Source organism: Astyanax mexicanus, chromosome 17 (genome assembly GCF_023375975.1).
Source record: "Astyanax mexicanus isolate ESR-SI-001 chromosome 17, AstMex3_surface, whole genome shotgun sequence".
In the NCBI taxonomy this organism is placed as follows: Eukaryota; Metazoa; Chordata; class Actinopteri; order Characiformes; family Acestrorhamphidae; genus Astyanax; species Astyanax mexicanus.
This window is the reverse complement of record NC_064424.1, coordinates 32,082,013-32,100,840: the sequence shown is the minus strand read 5'-3', so window position 1 is coordinate 32,100,840 and position 18,828 is coordinate 32,082,013. Positions and strand designations below refer to the sequence as shown.

The 18,828-nt window shown below is 36.5% G+C and overlaps 1 protein-coding gene across 1 annotated transcript; it reads left to right on the top strand.

Annotated features, from left to right (window-relative positions):
• The first annotated feature begins 8,997 nt into the window (after window positions 1–8,997).
• LOC103026541 (vitelline membrane outer layer protein 1-like) lies at window positions 8,998–14,925 on the top strand. The gene is made up of 5 exons (XM_007231003.4): window positions 8,998–9,544; window positions 9,640–9,767; window positions 12,754–12,870; window positions 14,322–14,504; window positions 14,715–14,925. The coding sequence occupies exons 1-4, from the start codon at window positions 9,329–9,331 to the stop codon at window positions 14,500–14,502; spliced, it is 642 nt and encodes a 213-aa protein (XP_007231065.3). The 5' UTR covers window positions 8,998–9,328; the 3' UTR covers window positions 14,503–14,504; window positions 14,715–14,925.
• Window positions 14,926–18,828: the final 3,903 nt, after the last annotated feature.

The window sequence follows — 18,828 nt, the reverse complement described above, 5'->3', positions numbered from 1 at the left end:
CAACCCAGCCCAAATTGTCCGCCTCTGCAGCTCTCCTTCTCCCCGGGGCAGAGAAACCAGCTTATGACAGTCCTTATTAGGTATATAATACAAGATTAATAGAAGTGTTTAATGCTATAGTTCAGTTTGTCCAAAGCTGACCTGATTTAGTTCCAAATTTTACTAAAACATAACAATCAGCCGAGGTTTGGCTGGGTTTACAGCTTACTAATGCACATGTCCAGAGTCTTCTCTGAAGAAAGGCATGGGAATCCACGCTGTCGGCGAATCAGGTGCTGCTTTATGCGGAGAGAGAGTTGGGGAGGGGGCTGTAACCCGATACTGCCACTGAGCAGAAAGTCCTAAATCCTTTAGATTTTTTGTTTGTATGTTTTTTCAATTAATTTTTTAATGGCTTCTAAGTAATATTAATTGATACAATTTTATTTTAAAAGAAAAGCTTTAAAATGTTGGTATGTATTTTCAGGTGGTAAAATTAATGTTTTTTTTTTGTTGACTATTTTTCTGTTTTGTTTACTGCAAAACTCATATGCCATAGATTTAATATCTTCGATATTAATCTGCAACAAATGTAGAAAAAATGAGAATTGAACTTTTGACTTGTACTTTATATTATTACTATACACAATATTTGTAAGTTCATTGTGCAAAGCTACAGTCTACAGCTAGTTGGTAAAGCATGTAGTAAGGACAGGTATGAAGCTGTCTACAAAAATTTTTCATAACATCCCTCTGAAGACTTTTTTTTAGAACCATTTCAGTACTTATAGTCATCTAGTTATCGGGGGTAATGCACTTTAGGCTTCTGTTTATAAGGTCATTTTTACCCTTATATTACTTTTACTTTCATACTTTAATTAATTTTAAAAGCAGTACTTTTATACTTTTACTTAAGTAAAAAGTTTGAGTTGATACTTCAACTTCTACAAAAGTATTTTTTAACCCCAGTATCTATACTTCTACTTGAGTAATGAATGTGAATACTTTTGACACCCTTGAATGGGACAATCAAGAGTTGGACCCAAGTGCAAAGAGGAAACACTAGTTTATATTACTATTATTGGATACTCATATTATAGGTTATGATGTTATGAAGTAGAGGCAGTGAGTGCCTTCCACTGTTTGAGAGGGATCGCTTGAAGCTGGGCTCAAACTCCCAACCTTGTCAGTGCTGTGCAAACTCTTTACCACTGCATCAGAACAGACAACAGCTGGAACTACACCCACCCAAGACAGAAGGAAAAAAAAAAAAAAAAAAGAAAACCTTGAAAAAAGTCTTTTAAGCTCTTTTCTTTTCTCTTGTGTGGCTTTCTTTTAATATCTCTTTGCTTTTTTTGTGAGCCTTTGCTTTCTTTTAAGATATTTTCTTAAGATCTTGTTCTTTTTACTTTCTTTTGACTTCTTTTTGAGATTTGTCTTTTTTAATACCCTCTGTTACCAGTCACCCCTCTACAAAGGTGTGACAAGGGCATACTCAAAACTCAGATTTGAACTGAATCGATTCACTTGAATAACAGTGTTTCGATACACTAATTCGAAGTCTGTATCAAAATGAAAAAAAGACATGTGACTGTCCCAAAACATGTTTTATCACACAGTTTCTGAGATCAGAATATTTTGTACCCAAATATTTCTAAATGAGAGTGGAAAAATTCGATTTCTAATTTTAGAAATGTTACTGTTTTTGTTCCAATTTTTATTTGTAACAAAATGATATTATGATGCTGAACCTAAAGTAAATTGATAGCCACCAGAGGTCACTGTGAGGGATGAAGAGTTGAACATCTCACAAGATTGAATCTTTTTCCGAATCAATTGGTTCATTTGATTTGATTTTCCAAAAGCACCACTTTAGTGATCACTACAAGGGTGTGCTGTTTGATATGGCCTAATATACTGTACCAGTTTCAACAGGTGTGTCTGGATTGTACTGACCACTGCTTGGAACTCTGGGATTTGGAGTTCCCTTTGGGTTACAGCACATTTTTCTTTACAGTTGGCAGCACAGGTTGCCTTTTACAAGCAGTCTGAAGCAGCAGTCTTTTAGAGATTGTCCTTCTGCTTAACTGCTTTTGTGATGAGCTTGCTGATGACATACCTGCCTCAACTGCCACAGAACTTTCCCTGCAGGATTTTAATTCATGATGGCGTAATGTGTTGCTAATGGTAATCTTTGAGACTGTGGTCTCAGCTCTATTTATTTTTTTGTGTATAATACACAGAACAGGTGAACACAATTAGATCAGGTTACTTCCATCGGAGTATTTTTTATGTGATCTGTGTCAGCAGAGTTGTGGATAATGGAGGTTGTGAGACAGAGTTTTATATTAGAGACAGGTGAGACATGCACCCATATGGCAAATAAGACTACCAGAGTGGAGAGAGGGTAAGCGCAGGCAGCCAGCTATCATGTTACGACCAAACGATAAATTCCTTAGAAAAAAAGAAAGACAAAAAAAATCAGGTCATATTATCATGGTTGATGAGTTATGGTTATGTAGGTTATGTATTGTATATGTAAAGAAGTTTGTGAATGGTTTCCAGGTCGCATTAAAGGCAGATTTATTATTCTCTCTGTTTCTTCTGTCGATATGTATTCTAAAATTAAGTTAATCCAGTGAGAAATATTAGTATAAGTTTTTTTTTTATTTACAATTATTTTTAGATTATTTTTAGCAATATCTAGAGGGATTATATATATATATATATATATATATATATATATATATATATATATATATATATATATATATATATATATATATATTTATTTATTTATTTATTTATTTATTTATTTATTTATTTTTTTTTTTTTTTGAAAGTGGTATTTATGAAGTATCATCTAGGAGACAGAGGGTGTGTTCTATGAATAGTTTGATGTTGAATAAGTGTGCTGTTATCTTAGTTACATTTATTGTAGAATGAGGAAACTGTGTTTGTGTTGGTGTGTGTTCTTTGTTCCTTGTTTTTTGGGTGTGTTGTTGAACCTTAATAAGATCAGCAATGCAACAATGGACATACTTTCATTTTCTCATTTTCCTAGTTTCTATTTACTTGTAAAATAATAACACAGCTGATCTAAAGGTTACATAAACTAGACACTAATTGCATGACAATCTTTCTTAGAATTTGTTTTCAACAAAGGTGTAAAAATATTCGCATTCATTACTCAGAAGTATAGACTATGGTTTAAAAAAAAGTAATTTTAAGGACAAAAGCTCATTCCGCACCAGTGGAGACTATAATACACTACCTCCCCTCCAAAACACATTTTTCTACAAGCCATAAAAACCATAGGATCCCTGTTTCAGCTGCACCAGCTGCATAAGATGCACTTAAAATCTTTAAATTTTTTCCAAAAATAGTCAGTGCGCCTTTAAATCCGTTGCACCCTATGTATGATTTTACCAGTCAGGTTGTAAGGTGCAGTAAAGTCACTTCCCTGAGGTACAGCGTTATACTATTGCTAATGCTCCAGAATCTAAGCCTACTCTAAATAAACAAATGCAAATTACTCACCCAAATAAACAGTTTTCAGAAGAGAAATCTGTGTAGATTAACATCCATGGCTTGTTTGACTTTAAAAGAAAGTATTTTTATTACAGTTTTGTTTACTTAGCTTAGCTTTATTTAACTTAGTAAGCCACCCCCCCACCAAGTTCCTTATAGTGTCTCTTAAAATGTGCCTTATAATCTGGTGCAGCTCATCTATAAAAATAGACCACAAAATAGATGATTATTGATACTGCGCCTTATAAGACTAATTTAGCTAATTCTATGCTAAGAACGAATTCCTGTTACTCAAATCATAAAGAGTAACAGGAGTGAGTGTCAGTAACAAGATTGAGTTCCAGTAACAGGAATAAGTGTCATTTTCTGTCCTAAATATCAATTATACCCAAACTGCATCTCGTGCCATTTTCTGTCCTAAATATCAATTATTTTAACCTATAAGTCTACAACCCAAACTGCATCTCGTTCATGTTATTTCAAACCCAGTTTGGCGGCATGCAGAGCTCAAATTATTTTATTAGATTGTCTCACTGGCCGGATATTTATGGACCTAACTATGGTTGACTAAAACAGCTCTGAGGCAACTAAGGTATTGACTTCACAGGACAAATGAAGATATCAGGCTCCAAAATGTTTCTTCTTGGGCTAGCATAAGGCTCAGAGCTAGATTTATACCAGGGTAAGAGTTAGGTTTAGGTTTTAGGTTGAGGTTAAGTTTAGGGACAGGTTTAGATTTAGGGGAAATTAAAAGTATTTTTTCAACCAAGATTTCTGGATAGAAATGTGTAAAACTATGTTTACCATGACTACTGATACTAATTTATAACTTATACAACATAAAACTAATCATAGAACACACTTTACATAGAGTAAAATGTTTAATACGGGATTGGCTGATACAGATACCTGTTCACAATGTTCTCTGGGGCCATAATAACTGAGACAATCTCTACTATCTTGAATTGCAGAATCCCACCATCACCATCACTCTCCTCGTCTCCTAGGTGATATTACATAAGTACCACTTCCACCAAAATAAAATATCCATTTTTTATTATTTATAATTTTATTTCAAATTTTTCCCATTTTCTCCCCAATTTTTATGGCCAATCACCCAACCCACTCATTAGGACTCCTATCATTAGTAATGCCCCAACATGTGAAGCCTCTGATACACGTGAAGTCAGCCACCGCTTCTTTTCAAACTGCTGCTGATGCAGCATTGCCGTGGAGGAAAGTGCAGCGACTCGGTTCCCGTACATCAGCTCACAGACGCCCTGTGCTGCGGACATCACCCTAGGAGTGATGTAGGGAGAGAGCGGCCTACCCACCCAGAGGGAGCAGGACCAATTTTGCTCCCTCTTAGTGCTGGCAGTTTGATGGTAAAGCTGTATGAGTGAGGGTTCGAACCTTTGACCTCCCGCTTACAGTGGCAACGCTTTAGACCGTCGGACCACTCGGCCCCCCTAAATACCCATTTTTAACACTTGAGTTTTATGCAGTTTAGAGTTATGCCCACAGCTTGGTTTAGGCCAGGGAAAGAGTTAGATCTTTTGTTGAGGTTAAATTTAGGTTTAGATTACATTTTTGTTCGTTTCTATTAAAGATGTATGTGTTATATTTTGTCATGCAATTCTTTTCTAGTCTATTTAATCTTCTGATAATTTCATTACATTTCTAGTAAACAGAAACTTAAACTATGAAAATGAAAGTATGTTCATCCTCACACTGGTGACATTGCTCAGGTGCAACACACCCAGTAAATAAGGGATTTTATATGCTATATATAGTTGTGTTTTTAAATAATTCTTAATAATTGGGTGTGTTGCACATGAGCAATGTCAGCAGTGTGAAGATGAACATACTTTAATTTTTTCTTAGTTTTAGTTTCTGTTTACTTGAAATAAACTGATACACAGCTGATCGGAAGATTAAATACACTAGACAAGAATTGCAAGACAACACATAACACATAACACATTGCTTGACAACACATAACATACTTTAATAAAAACAAAAATAACAGGAAGTTGGTTCACAATTTTTTTGTGGGGGTTTACAGGGTCAAACCTGTACACACAGAATCCAAAATATATAAACACCCACTTGCTATGATGCTATACATTTCAAACTAGCAGGAACTGTTAGGGATTATGATACACTACATTTGGATACAAAACTAAGATTACTCTCAGTTCTCCTAAATCAAAATCTAAACTTCAGAAGCGTAAACTGCAAGACATTACTGTTTCTCTATCTCTTTAGGGGCTCTATCTTACAGTAATTAATGTTGATTTGAGCAGTAATTAATGAATAGTTATTATAAAGGAGACATAATTAATAAGTAGTTCTCTGGGAGATATGTAAGTCTCAGTAATTATTGTGGAGTTATTAGTGAACTACTATAATCATTAGTTCAGTACTATCTACTGAGTAATTATTCAGTACTCCCTGGTAGTTAATAGAAAATATTTAGGTGTTAATGCAGCACTATTAATTAGTTACTGCTTAGTTCCTGCTTAGTTACCTATTAACTATGGAACAGTATTATAAAGTGTTACCAAAAACTCAGTCCTGTAATTTTCAGTCTTGTTACTCATAACATAAAATGTAACAGGAATGAGTGCCAGTAACAAAACTGAGGTTCAGTAACAGGACTGAGGTCCAGTAACAGCAGTGAGTTCCAGTATAAGGAGTGAGTTCTATTAACAGAAATAAGTGCCAGTAACAGCATTGAGTTCCAGTAGGAGGAATCCATTTTTTTATCAATTTGTTTAATAAATTGCATGATAATAAATTTGATCAATTTTAGGTTTGGTTCTTCTTGATAAGATAAAAAATAGCAAAGGGTGGTCAGAGCAAGGGTCAATGCCAGGCATGACAAAAAGTGTACAATTCTACAGGAAATTGTATCCACTTTTTCATGGTGTGGAAGATAACCAAAAAAACCCTGATCCAAAATCAACCCCTTAATTCTTCTTGAACACAGCCTGACTGTTAAGCATGGTGATGGGAGGATCGTGCTGTATTACTGCCAGTGGAACTGCTACATTCCAAGTACTGGACAGAATAATGAAAAAGGAGGATTTACCCAGAATTCTTCAGCATACCTTTAAATCATCAGATAGACGATTGAAATTTAAACACAACTTGAGTGGTGTTGCAGCAAATGCCTCCAAGCACACACAAGATGCAGCTGAGGAATTGATGAAGGCATTTTGCTAGAATTAAGTATTATTAATTAAGTATAGAATTAATTAGGAACTGCCTTCACAAAGTATGGTTTTCACACTAGCACTATTTGGTCCGGTTAAAACGAACTCTGGCCCGTTTGTAACTTTAGTGCGGTTCGATTGAGCAGGTGTGAAAACAGTAATCGCACTCGGGTGCGGATCAAAAGAACCGGACCAAGACCAGCTAGAGGAGGTGGTCTCGGTCCGGTACCAAACGAACTCTGGAGCGGGTCGCTTGTGGTGAGAACGCGATCCGGTCTCTAAATATAACTGAAATCTAAAATCTAAATATAGTTCATTTATTTGAGCTAAACGGCTGATAAGACGCACTTTAAACTGATATATTAGCCAGATAACACTAATTACCACAGCTAAGAACAAACGCTGTGTCCACTATGTTTACATCTGCGCTGCACATAGAAACGCTGTGTTTAAAAGCGCAGCGTTCAGTGTAAAAACACATATATGCACTGGAACACAGAATCTTCTCGCTATATTTACTTTTTTTGTATATGTAAATTTACTTCCACGCGAGACCACGCTCTGACCAATCACAGGACACAGCCTGCTCGCGTGGTTTATTGATGCGCATTGAAATGTAGCCTGCACAGTATTACAAGACATGATCACAATCAACTTCTCTAAAATCCGATGTCGTCGAGTTTAGGACGTTTATTGATCCTAAATAATCTGACAGCCACCTACTGTGCCACGTTTAGGTAGCAAAAAAACCCCGACAGCCAGCTAGCTTGCAGTCAACGTTTTACATGGCTCAGGTTGTTTTGTGGGAGGCTAACCAAACTAAGTTACATGCAGCTGATAACATTTCATTTTATCAAGCAAGATGAATGACGGACATAAAGCACTATTCAAATTATTCACATGCACGTTGTGTTAATGCAGAAAATTCGAAATGCCCACGGAAAAGAGAGGAATACAGGAGAGGGGGGGTGCTGTGCCCTTTCTTCAGGTTAGAGCAACTGCCCTTCAAGATTCCTGTACACGTCCCTGTTAGAAAAGGAAAAAAATCACTGAAAGACAAGTTTACCTAAACTGTTCAACTACAGCTAATATGTTTTATTAAACAGAACATGTATAAAGGAAAAGATACATTTGGAATTTTGGCTTCATACATCTTGCTGTTAACCCTGAAATCTGTTCTAGTTGTTATCACTAGAACATGCTTCACTTTGAGGGAAAGCAGTGAAAAAGTATGTGCCCCTTACAGATTTCTTTTGTTTTTTCCTTTTGTCATATTTCCTATGAAAAACACATCTCCATTTTTGTTGATTTTTAGTTTACTACATAATTTAAACAGACAAACTGTCCCTTACGCTGTGCCAAAATTTCTTGAGGAACGGACCAATAGAAACTCTTCAAAATGACCTGGAATAAACTCTTTTTACATTGACTTCCATTGAAAGTTTACAAGGTTTTTTTCTCTCTCCTGTAAAGTTGCTGTTTTGGAGATAAGTTTTTTTCATTGGACAGCGACGATATACATTTTTCAGAAGATTAAACAAACGTCAATATCAGACAAAGATAGAGTGAGTAAATACAAAATGCAGTTTTTAAATGACAATTTAGATTATTAAGGGAAATAACAATCCAAACAAACCTGGCTCCATGTAAAAAAGAAATTATTCACAAATAGAGATAATATGGAACACTGGTGAACCTTCCCAGGAGTGGCCAGGCTACCGAAACGGACGACTCCTCCAGGAGGTCCTAAAAGAGATAATGATTCAATAATAAGAAATAATCTGGGCAAAAATCTGTGGGAGAGTACCAGGGCAAAAAAAAACACTGCTGACCAAAGAGATGGTGGTGGAAGTGTGATGATCTGGGGTTGTACTTGATGGAACCATGAATCCTGAAGGAGAATTTCCGGCCATCAGTTTGTGACCTTAAGCTCAGGTGTACTTGGGTTCTGCAGCAAGACACAAACAAGTCCACCTCTGAATGGCTTAAAAAAATGTTTGAGTGCCTAGTCAAAATCTTATTAGGATGCTGTGACGTGATCTTCATGCGGTTCATCCTAGAAAACCCTCCAATGTGTCTGAATTAAAACAATTCTGTAAAGAAGAGAGGGCAAATATTCTTCCACAGCGCTGTGACTGATTGATTGCCAGTTATTGCAAATGCTTGTCTGTACTTGTTGCTGCCAAAATGTATATAAAGTTTAAAAACTGCTTTTTAAATTTACTTATTATACTGTATGTGTCTAATATTAAAGTTTGTTTGATAATCTAAAAAATATAAGTATGTCAAAAGAAAATGAAATCTGTAAGGGTGCAAATACTGCTACAAATAAATGCTTCTCATTTCCTTATTCCTTTCCATTAATTATTTTAATGTGCAAGGAAGTCAGCTGATGATCAATGTCTGCATTATTTTTTTGACAGTCTTACCTCAAATCGGAATGTAGCCAAACATGTTATAAAAGCTATAAAAACCCTTGCTTAGGGCACTGACAGGCAGACGCTTTGATTTGATTTTTTTGTCAGAGAGCACAGGGCTAATATTTTTTAATACAGGATATTTTACTCTTTCAACATATTGATTTAGGGTAATTTAAAATCATGCTCCAGATCCTCAATAGCGTTCTGCTTTTGTTTGTGCTTTGCTCTGGACTGCAGGTCAGAGCCCTGCCAGTAGAACAGAGTGTGAACAAGACACGGACCGTCGACAGGCCTTATGTCGGGATAATCACTGTGGGCAATGGGCAGAGGTGGGGCAGTTGGGGCATTCGAGAGATGTGTCCTTTGGGGACCTACGCAACTGGTTTCAGTCTCAGAGTAAGTATATTTGTGCATTGTTGTACATTGTATGGGACTTTCTTTAACAGAACTAGAACATGCTCTATTTAATTAAATTCTTATTTGGTTTTCAGGTTGAGAGCAATCAGGGAGTTCAGCGTGATGATACTGCCCTGAATGGAATCGCTCTTCGCTGTACTGCACCTCGCACAGCATCTTCTTCAATCATCAACTATTCAACAGCGCAGTCCAACTCAGGAAGGTAAGTGTTCATCACTAATCTTTTAGTTATTATCTATATAAGCTTTTTTAAATGTACATTTTATGCGCGTAAAACACAACATGTTTCAGAAGCCAAAATATATTTCTTAGGAATGGTGAGATGCTCATAACCAGAGGTGAAAAAAGTACTGAAAAATTATAATCAAGTAAAAGTACCTTTACTTTGCTAAAATTCTACTCAAGTAAAAGTAAAAGTACCCATCTAAAAATCTACTCGAGTAAAAGTAAAAAAAGTACTCAATTTAAAATTTACTTTGAGTAAAAGTTACATAGTTAATTGTATTTATTTAATGTCAAAAAAGTACAAATCACAAATTATTCATTTTTAATGAACTATTATTCCAAATAATAATTTGGACCTTTCAGGCAGTATACGTTCAGACCACCCCATAAAACATTTTCAAGAACAAGTGGCATAGGTTTCTACGATCCATTTTTTTCTTGACTGGTCATATAGGTGACTATAAACTGTATTTTATAGTTTTACAGTTCATTATTATTTTTTTACTTGCCATTGCTATGCTTTAACTGCTATTTACATGTTTTTTTAACATCCAAGCAGACTGTTTAATGTTTCCAATAGAAACTTAAGGAAATATCATGAAAAACATGAAATCATACAAAAAGAATGTTGGTCGGCTCATGCACAGTGCCGTAAAGAAGCACATATCGATGGGTAGCATAACTCATCAGAACACCGGTTCCCCCGAGCCGCGCTCACAGTCCCCAGGCTACACAGCTGATTCACAGAGCGTCTCCCCGCTAACTGTAATAAACACTGCATGGAGAAGTTCAGCTAATTACTAATAATTACTTATAATTACTCATAAAATCTACTCAGTTACAGTAATGTGAGTAAATGTAATTCGTCGTTACTTTCCACCTCTGCTCATAACATACTTTCTGGTACTATAGAGCATGTCCCACGGGCTACCTTCCCTTTGATATGCATTTATATTTCCTAATTTATACTTACAGTGTTGTAAGCCATGTAAATGCACGTTTCTATTTTCTTAACTGCATAGTGTGACTTCATGCTGGTTGAAGGAGGGGGTAGCCACAATATTCACTGCACGCCACTGATAAACAGCAGTTATTTACAGGCAATCCACTTCTATATTCTTTTTTGGATATTAACAAAGATGTTCACAAGTATTTTTTTGCAAGTTGAGTCCAAGTCATGAATATAAAATAATAAAAGCCCTGCGTCCCTTCTGGTTGTAATGAGCATAACAATTGTCTGCTGCTAATCATTCTGCTAAAGCCAGACAGACACTGTGCAGTTTTAGCCCGATTTTAAGTCAGATCTAATGCGACTGAATTTTATGATCAGACCGAACTTCATCATGCTTCATCATGCGTTGTTTGTCGTGCAGTGTGAGAGGGAAAGCGATGTGCAATTAACTGCCAAAACGAGCTGCGAATGAGCAATCGGACGCGAGGAGGGATTTCCGACACACTTGAAATTTTGTCTCACAGAGTAAGCTGTCTTGCTAGCCGATTTCCTAACATCACAACCCCCAAAAGCCTTTCTTTTGGAGCAATTACTTTTTTTATATGAGTATCTTGCTCAAAAAAATCATATTTTCGAGGAGTGATATGTGCAGCAGGTCATATCATCCATCTACATACAGTAGAGAAAGAAATGTATATGAACCCTTTAGGATTACTTGGATTTCTGCATAGATTGGTCATTAAATGTGTTCTGATCTTCATCTAAGTCACAACAACAGACAAACACAGTCTGCCTAAACTATTACCACACAAAAATGATATGTTTGCTTCGTTTTATTGAACACAAAATGTTAAAATTCACAGTAAGGGGGGAAAATGTGTGAACCCCTAGGCTAATAACTTTTCTAAGAGCTAATTGGAGCCAGGATGTGATGAGATTGGATGTGTTGGTTAAAGCTGACCTGCCCTATAAAAACATGCACCAGTTTTGAGTTTGCTGTTTTTAAGAAGCATTGCTTGATGTGAATCAAGGATGAAGTTCATGGGAGGACACCACGGAGGAAGCGACTGCTGTCCAAAAAAAAAACATTGCCGCAGGTCTAAAGCACTTGGATGTCCCACAGCAGTACTGGCTAAATATAATGTGGACAGATTAAACCAAAATTGAGTTGTTTGGAAGGAACACACAACGCTATGTGTGTAGAAAAAAGGCACAGCACACCATCATTAAAACCTCATCCCAACTGTGAAACATGGTGGAGGGGGCATCATGGTTTGGGGCTGCTTTTCTGCCTCCGGGTCTGGACGGATTGCCATCATCAACGGAAAAATGAATTCCCAAGATAACCAAGACATTTTGCAAGAAAAACTTAAAACCATCTGTCCTCCAACTGAAGCTCAACAGAGGATGGATGATGCAACAGGACAGAGACCCAAATCATAGAAGTAAATCAACAACCGAATGTCTTCAACAGAAGAAAATACGCCTTCTGGAGAGTCCTGACCTCCCAAACCCAATTGAGATGCTGTGGCCTCAAGACCTCAAGAAAGCGATTCACACCAGATATCCAAGAATATTTCTAAACTGAAACAGTTTTGTGAAGAGAAATGATCAGAAATTCCTCCTGACTGTTGTGCAGGTCTGATCTGTAACTACAGGAAATGTTTGGTTGAGGTTTTTGCTGCCAAAGGAGGGTCAACCAGTTATTAAATCCAAAGGTTCACACTTTTTCCACCCTTACTGTGAAGCTAATTAATGTCTGAGACAGTAGTCAAAGTTGTCAGATTTGAGAACCCAAATCCCCTAAGGTTCTCACACTTTTGCAAGGTACTTCTTACACTGTTTTTACTCAAAAAATAATCTTTAACTTCATGTATACTGTACCTCAACTCTGAAAATTAGCTTCTCTGACAGAATAACACACAACATGCACTAACGATGGCCATGTATATTTCCTCAATACCATTATTAATGTACTGTGTTTATTGCAACTGCTCTATTGGTCTTTCAGCTGGGGCCAATGGACACAAAACAAGTGGTGCACATCTGGACAAATGGTAGCTTTTCAGCTGCGTGTGGAGCCGTACAAGGGTGTGTGGTCTGATGACACTGCTGCCAACAACATAAGGTGATTACTTTTTTAATTATCTTTCAAAACAGCATAAATAAAAAAACGTATTCAGCCGTAACCTGCAAACAACTGTGGTCACCAGCCCCGGACTCTGTACTATTCCAGAATTCACCCACCCGACCCTAACCCTAACCCCTGTTCTCATCTTGCATTAAAATGCGTCCTGACACAAAGTACTGGTGTGAATGTTAAATTGTGCATCTCCAGAATGCATCATAATCAGATCATTCAAATCATATTTGCAGGGGGTCAGAGACGTAAATGAGCACCTCTAACCACTACCCTGCTGGCACTCAACGGTATTAGACGTTTTCCTGACGTAAAATGTTTGTCATATGATGTCATGACCAATATTCAACCTGAAATTAACGTCTATTAATGTTGGTGGCCAGCTGGGTAACCAGCTAAAAAATTTCTATTAGTAGAACGCTTTTCATTGTTAAATGTTAATGTTAAATGTTACTTTTAACATTAGTTTTCATCTAGCTGGGAACATAAGGAGAGAAACGTTCTAATAACATTGTGACACCAACCATTTTAGTCAGGATGCCTTATTTTATAACGTTATTTCTGTAAAGTTACGTGCAAACCTTCCAGGGAAACTTTTCAAAAAATGAAACGTATTAAACGTTCTTATAATGTTATTTTTTAATGCATCTCCAACAACAAAGCACCGCCCCCTTTATCTGCATCACTGCCCCTACTGGAACATATGCAATAACTGCAATCACACCATCTTCACAAGTTAGATGAGCATACTACTAGTGCTGGGTGATATTGGAAAAATCATATATCACGATAACGATATATATCATGATATATCACATTTAAGTATGTTTTCAGTTATTCTTCAAAAAATATGAAAAAATAATATCATTACTTACTTTTTTCCAACTTTATTTTAAAGTGACATTAAACCAAACTTTCACAAATGAGAATTACTACCTTTTAGTGCAGAAATATATTTGTATCAAATGAAAACAGATGAGGTAGATGCAGTAGCTAATTTTTTCAAGCTCTCGTGACTTTAATAACGTCAAATAACGTAAAGCAACGTCATGTCGCAAAACCACATTATGAAGCTTTTTTGCGAATATTATTTATTATTACTTATCTAAACCGAGTTTATGCAAAGCGACCACACCAATACATTTCATATTAGCCTACTTTATATATTTGCATGAATAATTGATGAAATTACTGTAGGAACAATAGGGACGATAGAAGGTAAGTAGCATGATAGACACTTTTACATAGATAACTTTTTACATAGACATAGATAAATAGAGTATGGTATGGTGTAATATGGTTAGAGCTAATCTATTCAGGAACAGTGTTGTTGACCACTACACCAGTACACCAACACAAAACTGGCCTTTTCAATTCTAATTTAATGGAGTTAACTAATGAAGAACTGCACTGACAGACAATACTTCACAACTTTGCAGGTTCAAATGCAGTGGAGGTGACGTGCTGGAAGGTAATGGCATGAGCTGGGGGAGCTGGGGTTCCTGGAGCTCAAACTGTGCTGGAAGGGGGATCTGCGGCATTGAAACCAAGGTGGAGGCTCCTCAGGGGCCACGGGATGACACTGCTCTGAATGATGTCCGCTTGTATTGCTGCAATTAAAGGTATGGGTAATTCATATTGGGATGTGTTTTAAAAGAACCACCAACATTACACATTCTCTAGTTGTGTATTTGTCTAGTAATATAACAGTTATTAATAACATGTGATGCTTAGAGTCATTGTCAGGCCTGAAGTGAATCTGCTTTCCAGACTGGGTTTGGTAAACATTAAAAATCAGAGCAGAGTTTAAGAATTTGTTTCTTCTTTTATAGCTATCTGCGCTGATTCAGGAAGAGGAGCTGATAATGTCATGACCCAGGCTCCACCCTCACCCACTCGACAGCGCTCTGCCTCACCAGATTTCTAATCACCGTTTCCTTTCCTCTCATTTGAATCCACTTTGCCTAGATTTTTAAGAATCACAAAGCCTGTCATAATTAAATTACTGATTTATCCCACAATAAATGGACATGACCTCAATAATTTTGATTGTGATATCATCTATTGTGTTTATTTGTATTTTTGTTCACATATAAAACAGCGAACAGTATTTTAGCCAGTCATGCAATTCCAGACCAATACTTCAAAACTGCGATTCCATACACAGTGTGAACTGCAGTGGGTCGCGAAAAAAATAATAAATAAATAAATAAATATTTTTTAAAAAAAATTATATATATATATATATATATATATATATATATATATATATATATATATATATATATATATCCCAAACTATGATTAATTCAAAAGGTGTTGTCTTTAAAGGGGGTTAATTGCTTTGTTATGCTATTTAATTGTCTCAGTGACATTTAATGGTCTTCAACTACCAATAATATTTTTAAAAATAATTTCTGGAACAATATATCATCCACAGAAAATCCATAGTGACAGGCCTACTCACTTCAAAGTCTTAGTCTCTCCTTTAGTATTCTAAGCTCTGAGGGTTTTTCTATTTGATACTGATCTATTATGACCCTAGGGTTTTTTTTCATGACCATGTCAAAGGGGGAGGTTGTTTTCTTTTTGCAACAGTAAAAGATTAATGGGGTTTTGATGTAATAAAGTTTAGTATAAAATAATTTCATATAGTTAATAAACTCAAACATAGGAAACTTAATATGATAACCGAACCATCCCCTTTAAAACATAAGTTCTTTTCATTGGGGAAAACAGTTTTTACCCAGCAACTCTAGGAGGCAACATATTACAAAAAAACTACTTTATTAACAAAAAGATAAAATTCATAAAGGAGCAATGCATGCAAGCCCAAAATACTTAGCCCTCAGATTATTAAAAAGTCCAATTAAAAGAGAAAAGTTGGCTTTTTCACGGTTCCTCCTCGGTGCAGCACCACCAGTCGCGTGCTCACCAAACGTCAGCACTCTACACAGGACGAAAAACAACAAAAACAAACGGCAATACTCAAATCGACCAGAATCAGGAGCTATCAAACTAATTTATCAGCCAAATAATATTACAGACAGGTTCTAGCAGTCTTAAATAGCCAGCAGTTCTTCCGCGACATTTCTAAGCATCACAAAGTAACTTCACGCCACATTAAGTTAACCAAAAGTACTGCAATACTCAATCCGTCCCGGGATGGTCGGAACCAACCCTCGGAGCATGCAGTAGTGCACCAGTGACGTCTCTCAGGTCCCCGCGGGTCTCCCAGCGGCCGCCGGCAGCTCACGCTTCCTCGTCCGCCTCGCACTCGCGCTCCCCCGCCCTGGGCGCTGCTGGTGTGCTCCCACCCGCAAAGGTGGACTAGCGCTGCAGACTCCTCTTCACTGAGCAAAGACACGTCCAAAAGACGTCAAAGCAACGTCTTTGTTAGACGTTCAAAAGACGTCCACTGAAAAGCCAGAATGAAAGTTTTTGCGACGTCTTTTTTTAACGTCTTTTGAACGTCTGTTGCTGGCGTCCAGTGGACGTCAATAATAGACGTTTAAAAGACGTTAAAAAAAGACGTCGCAAAAACTTTCATTCTGGCTTTTCAGTGGACGTCTTTCGAACGTCTAACAAAGACGTTGCTTTGACGTCTTTTGGACGTGTCTAAACGTTTTCTATGGATGTCCAAAAAACGTCTTTATAGGGTTCAAAATGGAAGTTCAAACAATGTCATTTCAGACTTCTTTTCAACATCACTTACAGGCTTATGATCAGATACAGTTCAAAATCATGTATGAAATATTATGATATTTAAGAATTTATTATTGAAAACCATGTTTTGTTTGTCTCATCCTACTATTGTTCCAAGTATTTAATAACAGCACTCTGATTTCAGTGCAGGCTTACAATTGGATATGCATGACTTAAAAAAAATGACACATTTTATAAAATGAGAAATATCTTTAATGAGGTTTAGGAAAATATTTGCATTTATGTATCAAAATGTAAACACCAACACCTTGTTTTTAAATGACAGAACAGAGTCCCATGGAACTTTAAATGAACTAAAAACAAACATGTCCTCCTCCTCCCTTCCTCCCAGGTGCATGTTTAAGATGGTCTGCTGCATGATGCTTTATTGCAGCCTCTGTAGCTTCTTTATCCCACTTCATGACTGCCGCTGCAAGAGTTTTTAAAACAAAATTAAAAGATAACCAGAGTGGTCACATCATAGAATTCATGTTCATTTCTGTATGTGAAAACATCCAGATTTGCCCTGTCAAATATCAAGTGCTAATACTGCAAAGACCCATGTTGATTAATGGGGTGCACAGCAGCATACATGTGACTAAGTTAGATGGAGTTAACTTAAATCAATAAAGTGCATTCTGGAAAGGGACAAGACTGCAAAAAATGGTGACTTTCAATTAAGAGATACAGTCACAAATTGAAAGAACCCGCATAGATACATCTGCCACTACAAAATAAAACAACTCAGACACAAATCTTTAAGATGTTTGAATAATAAGGTATTTCTTCCAAATATCTAATTATCCTATGGATTTAAATGAAAGTAATATATACCCTGCTTCAGTCTATATTAACATCATATCAAGTAGTCAACGCTGATGTACATTTGTATAATATAGTTTGTCGCTTAATATTCTCATTCAACAAAACAACTTTCATTAATAAAATTCCATCAATTGAGCATTCAATCAGTTGAGATTTTTGCTAAACCACTGACTTTACATTTAGAAAATGTTCATAATGAAAAAAAAGTTGAGGTACTAAACATGAATAGAAAAAGATGCTATTAAATATTTAAAAAAACATCAGGAAAATGCTGAATACCTCTTATTGCTTCATATATGTTTGTTGTCTCCAGAGGCAGTTTATGCTTCTTCCCTTTCCCCTTCATATTGAACTTTGCCATCAACTGGTTGGTGAAGAGCCTGAAAAAAAAAACAGGTATTGCACCATTTAGATACTCCATGTGGGTATGTAACCTACAGCAACTGTAGCACTGGTGAGTATATTTGTTCTAGCACCCTATATTTTCGCAACCCTGCCACCTAGCGAAGTGGTCGTGGACCCGATGGATTACAGTCGGAATGTGAGTTCGGAAAGTAAATCAAGTTTTATAGCGGTGATATTTGGGTGAGATAAACCTTTATATCTGTAAGTAGTTAGCTGAATTGGTAATATTTGGGTGAAATAAACCTTTAAATCTGTAAGTAGTTAAAGTGGTGATATTTGGGTGACAAACCTTTAAATCTGTAAGTAGTTAGCTAACGTGGTGATATTTGGGTGAAATAAGCCTTTAAAACTGTACGTATTTAGTTAAAGTGGTGATATTTGGGTGAAATAAACCTTTAAATCTGTAAGTGGTGATATTATATTAAAAGGTAGTAAGTCATGCATTTCGCTAGGTGGCAGTGTCGCGAAGGGTCCTAGAACTGCGGTCCTGAAACTGCAGTCTCCGGGTCTGCAGCTTTATACTATTGAAATTTCGTTCGGGATAAATAAAGTAGCTCTCTTCTGGTCTGCTATCTGACAGACACAACGGGATTCAGCTGCCACACACACACACACACACACACACACACACACACACACACACACACACACACACACACACACACACACACACACACACACACACACACACACACACACACACACACACAAAGAGTATTCCGTGACAGAGATTGAGGACAGCTATATAGAAAATATAGCATGCAGTAAGTTAACAGGTGAGATGGACTTGAATGAGATGGAGTGAATTTTGTGCCAAAAGTTTTACGCAAAAAATATAATCCACGATCAGAATTTTAAGAATCAAAAGGAAAAAGTATGTTGCAAATTCAAAAGAGAAAATATAGCAAAAATATATTTTTAAATATACTTGGTTATTTTATTATTTTTTGCAGTTATTACAAAATTATTTCAGTTTGAATTTTGCCAGTTTTTGCTTTCATTTTTGTGTTT

Excerpts from the sequence above, each read along its gene's own strand:
- LOC103026541 (XM_007231003.4), top strand. The coding sequence starts at position 9,329 with ATGCTCCAGATCCTCAATAGCGTTCTGCTTTTGTTTGTGCTTTGCTCT. Across the intron at positions 9,545-9,639 it reads CAACTGGTTTCAGTCTCAGA|GTTGAGAGCAATCAGGGAGT; the intron begins GTAAGTATATTT and ends TTTGGTTTTCAG. Across the intron at positions 12,871-14,321 it reads ACTGCTGCCAACAACATAAG|GTTCAAATGCAGTGGAGGTG; the intron begins GTGATTACTTTT and ends ACAACTTTGCAG.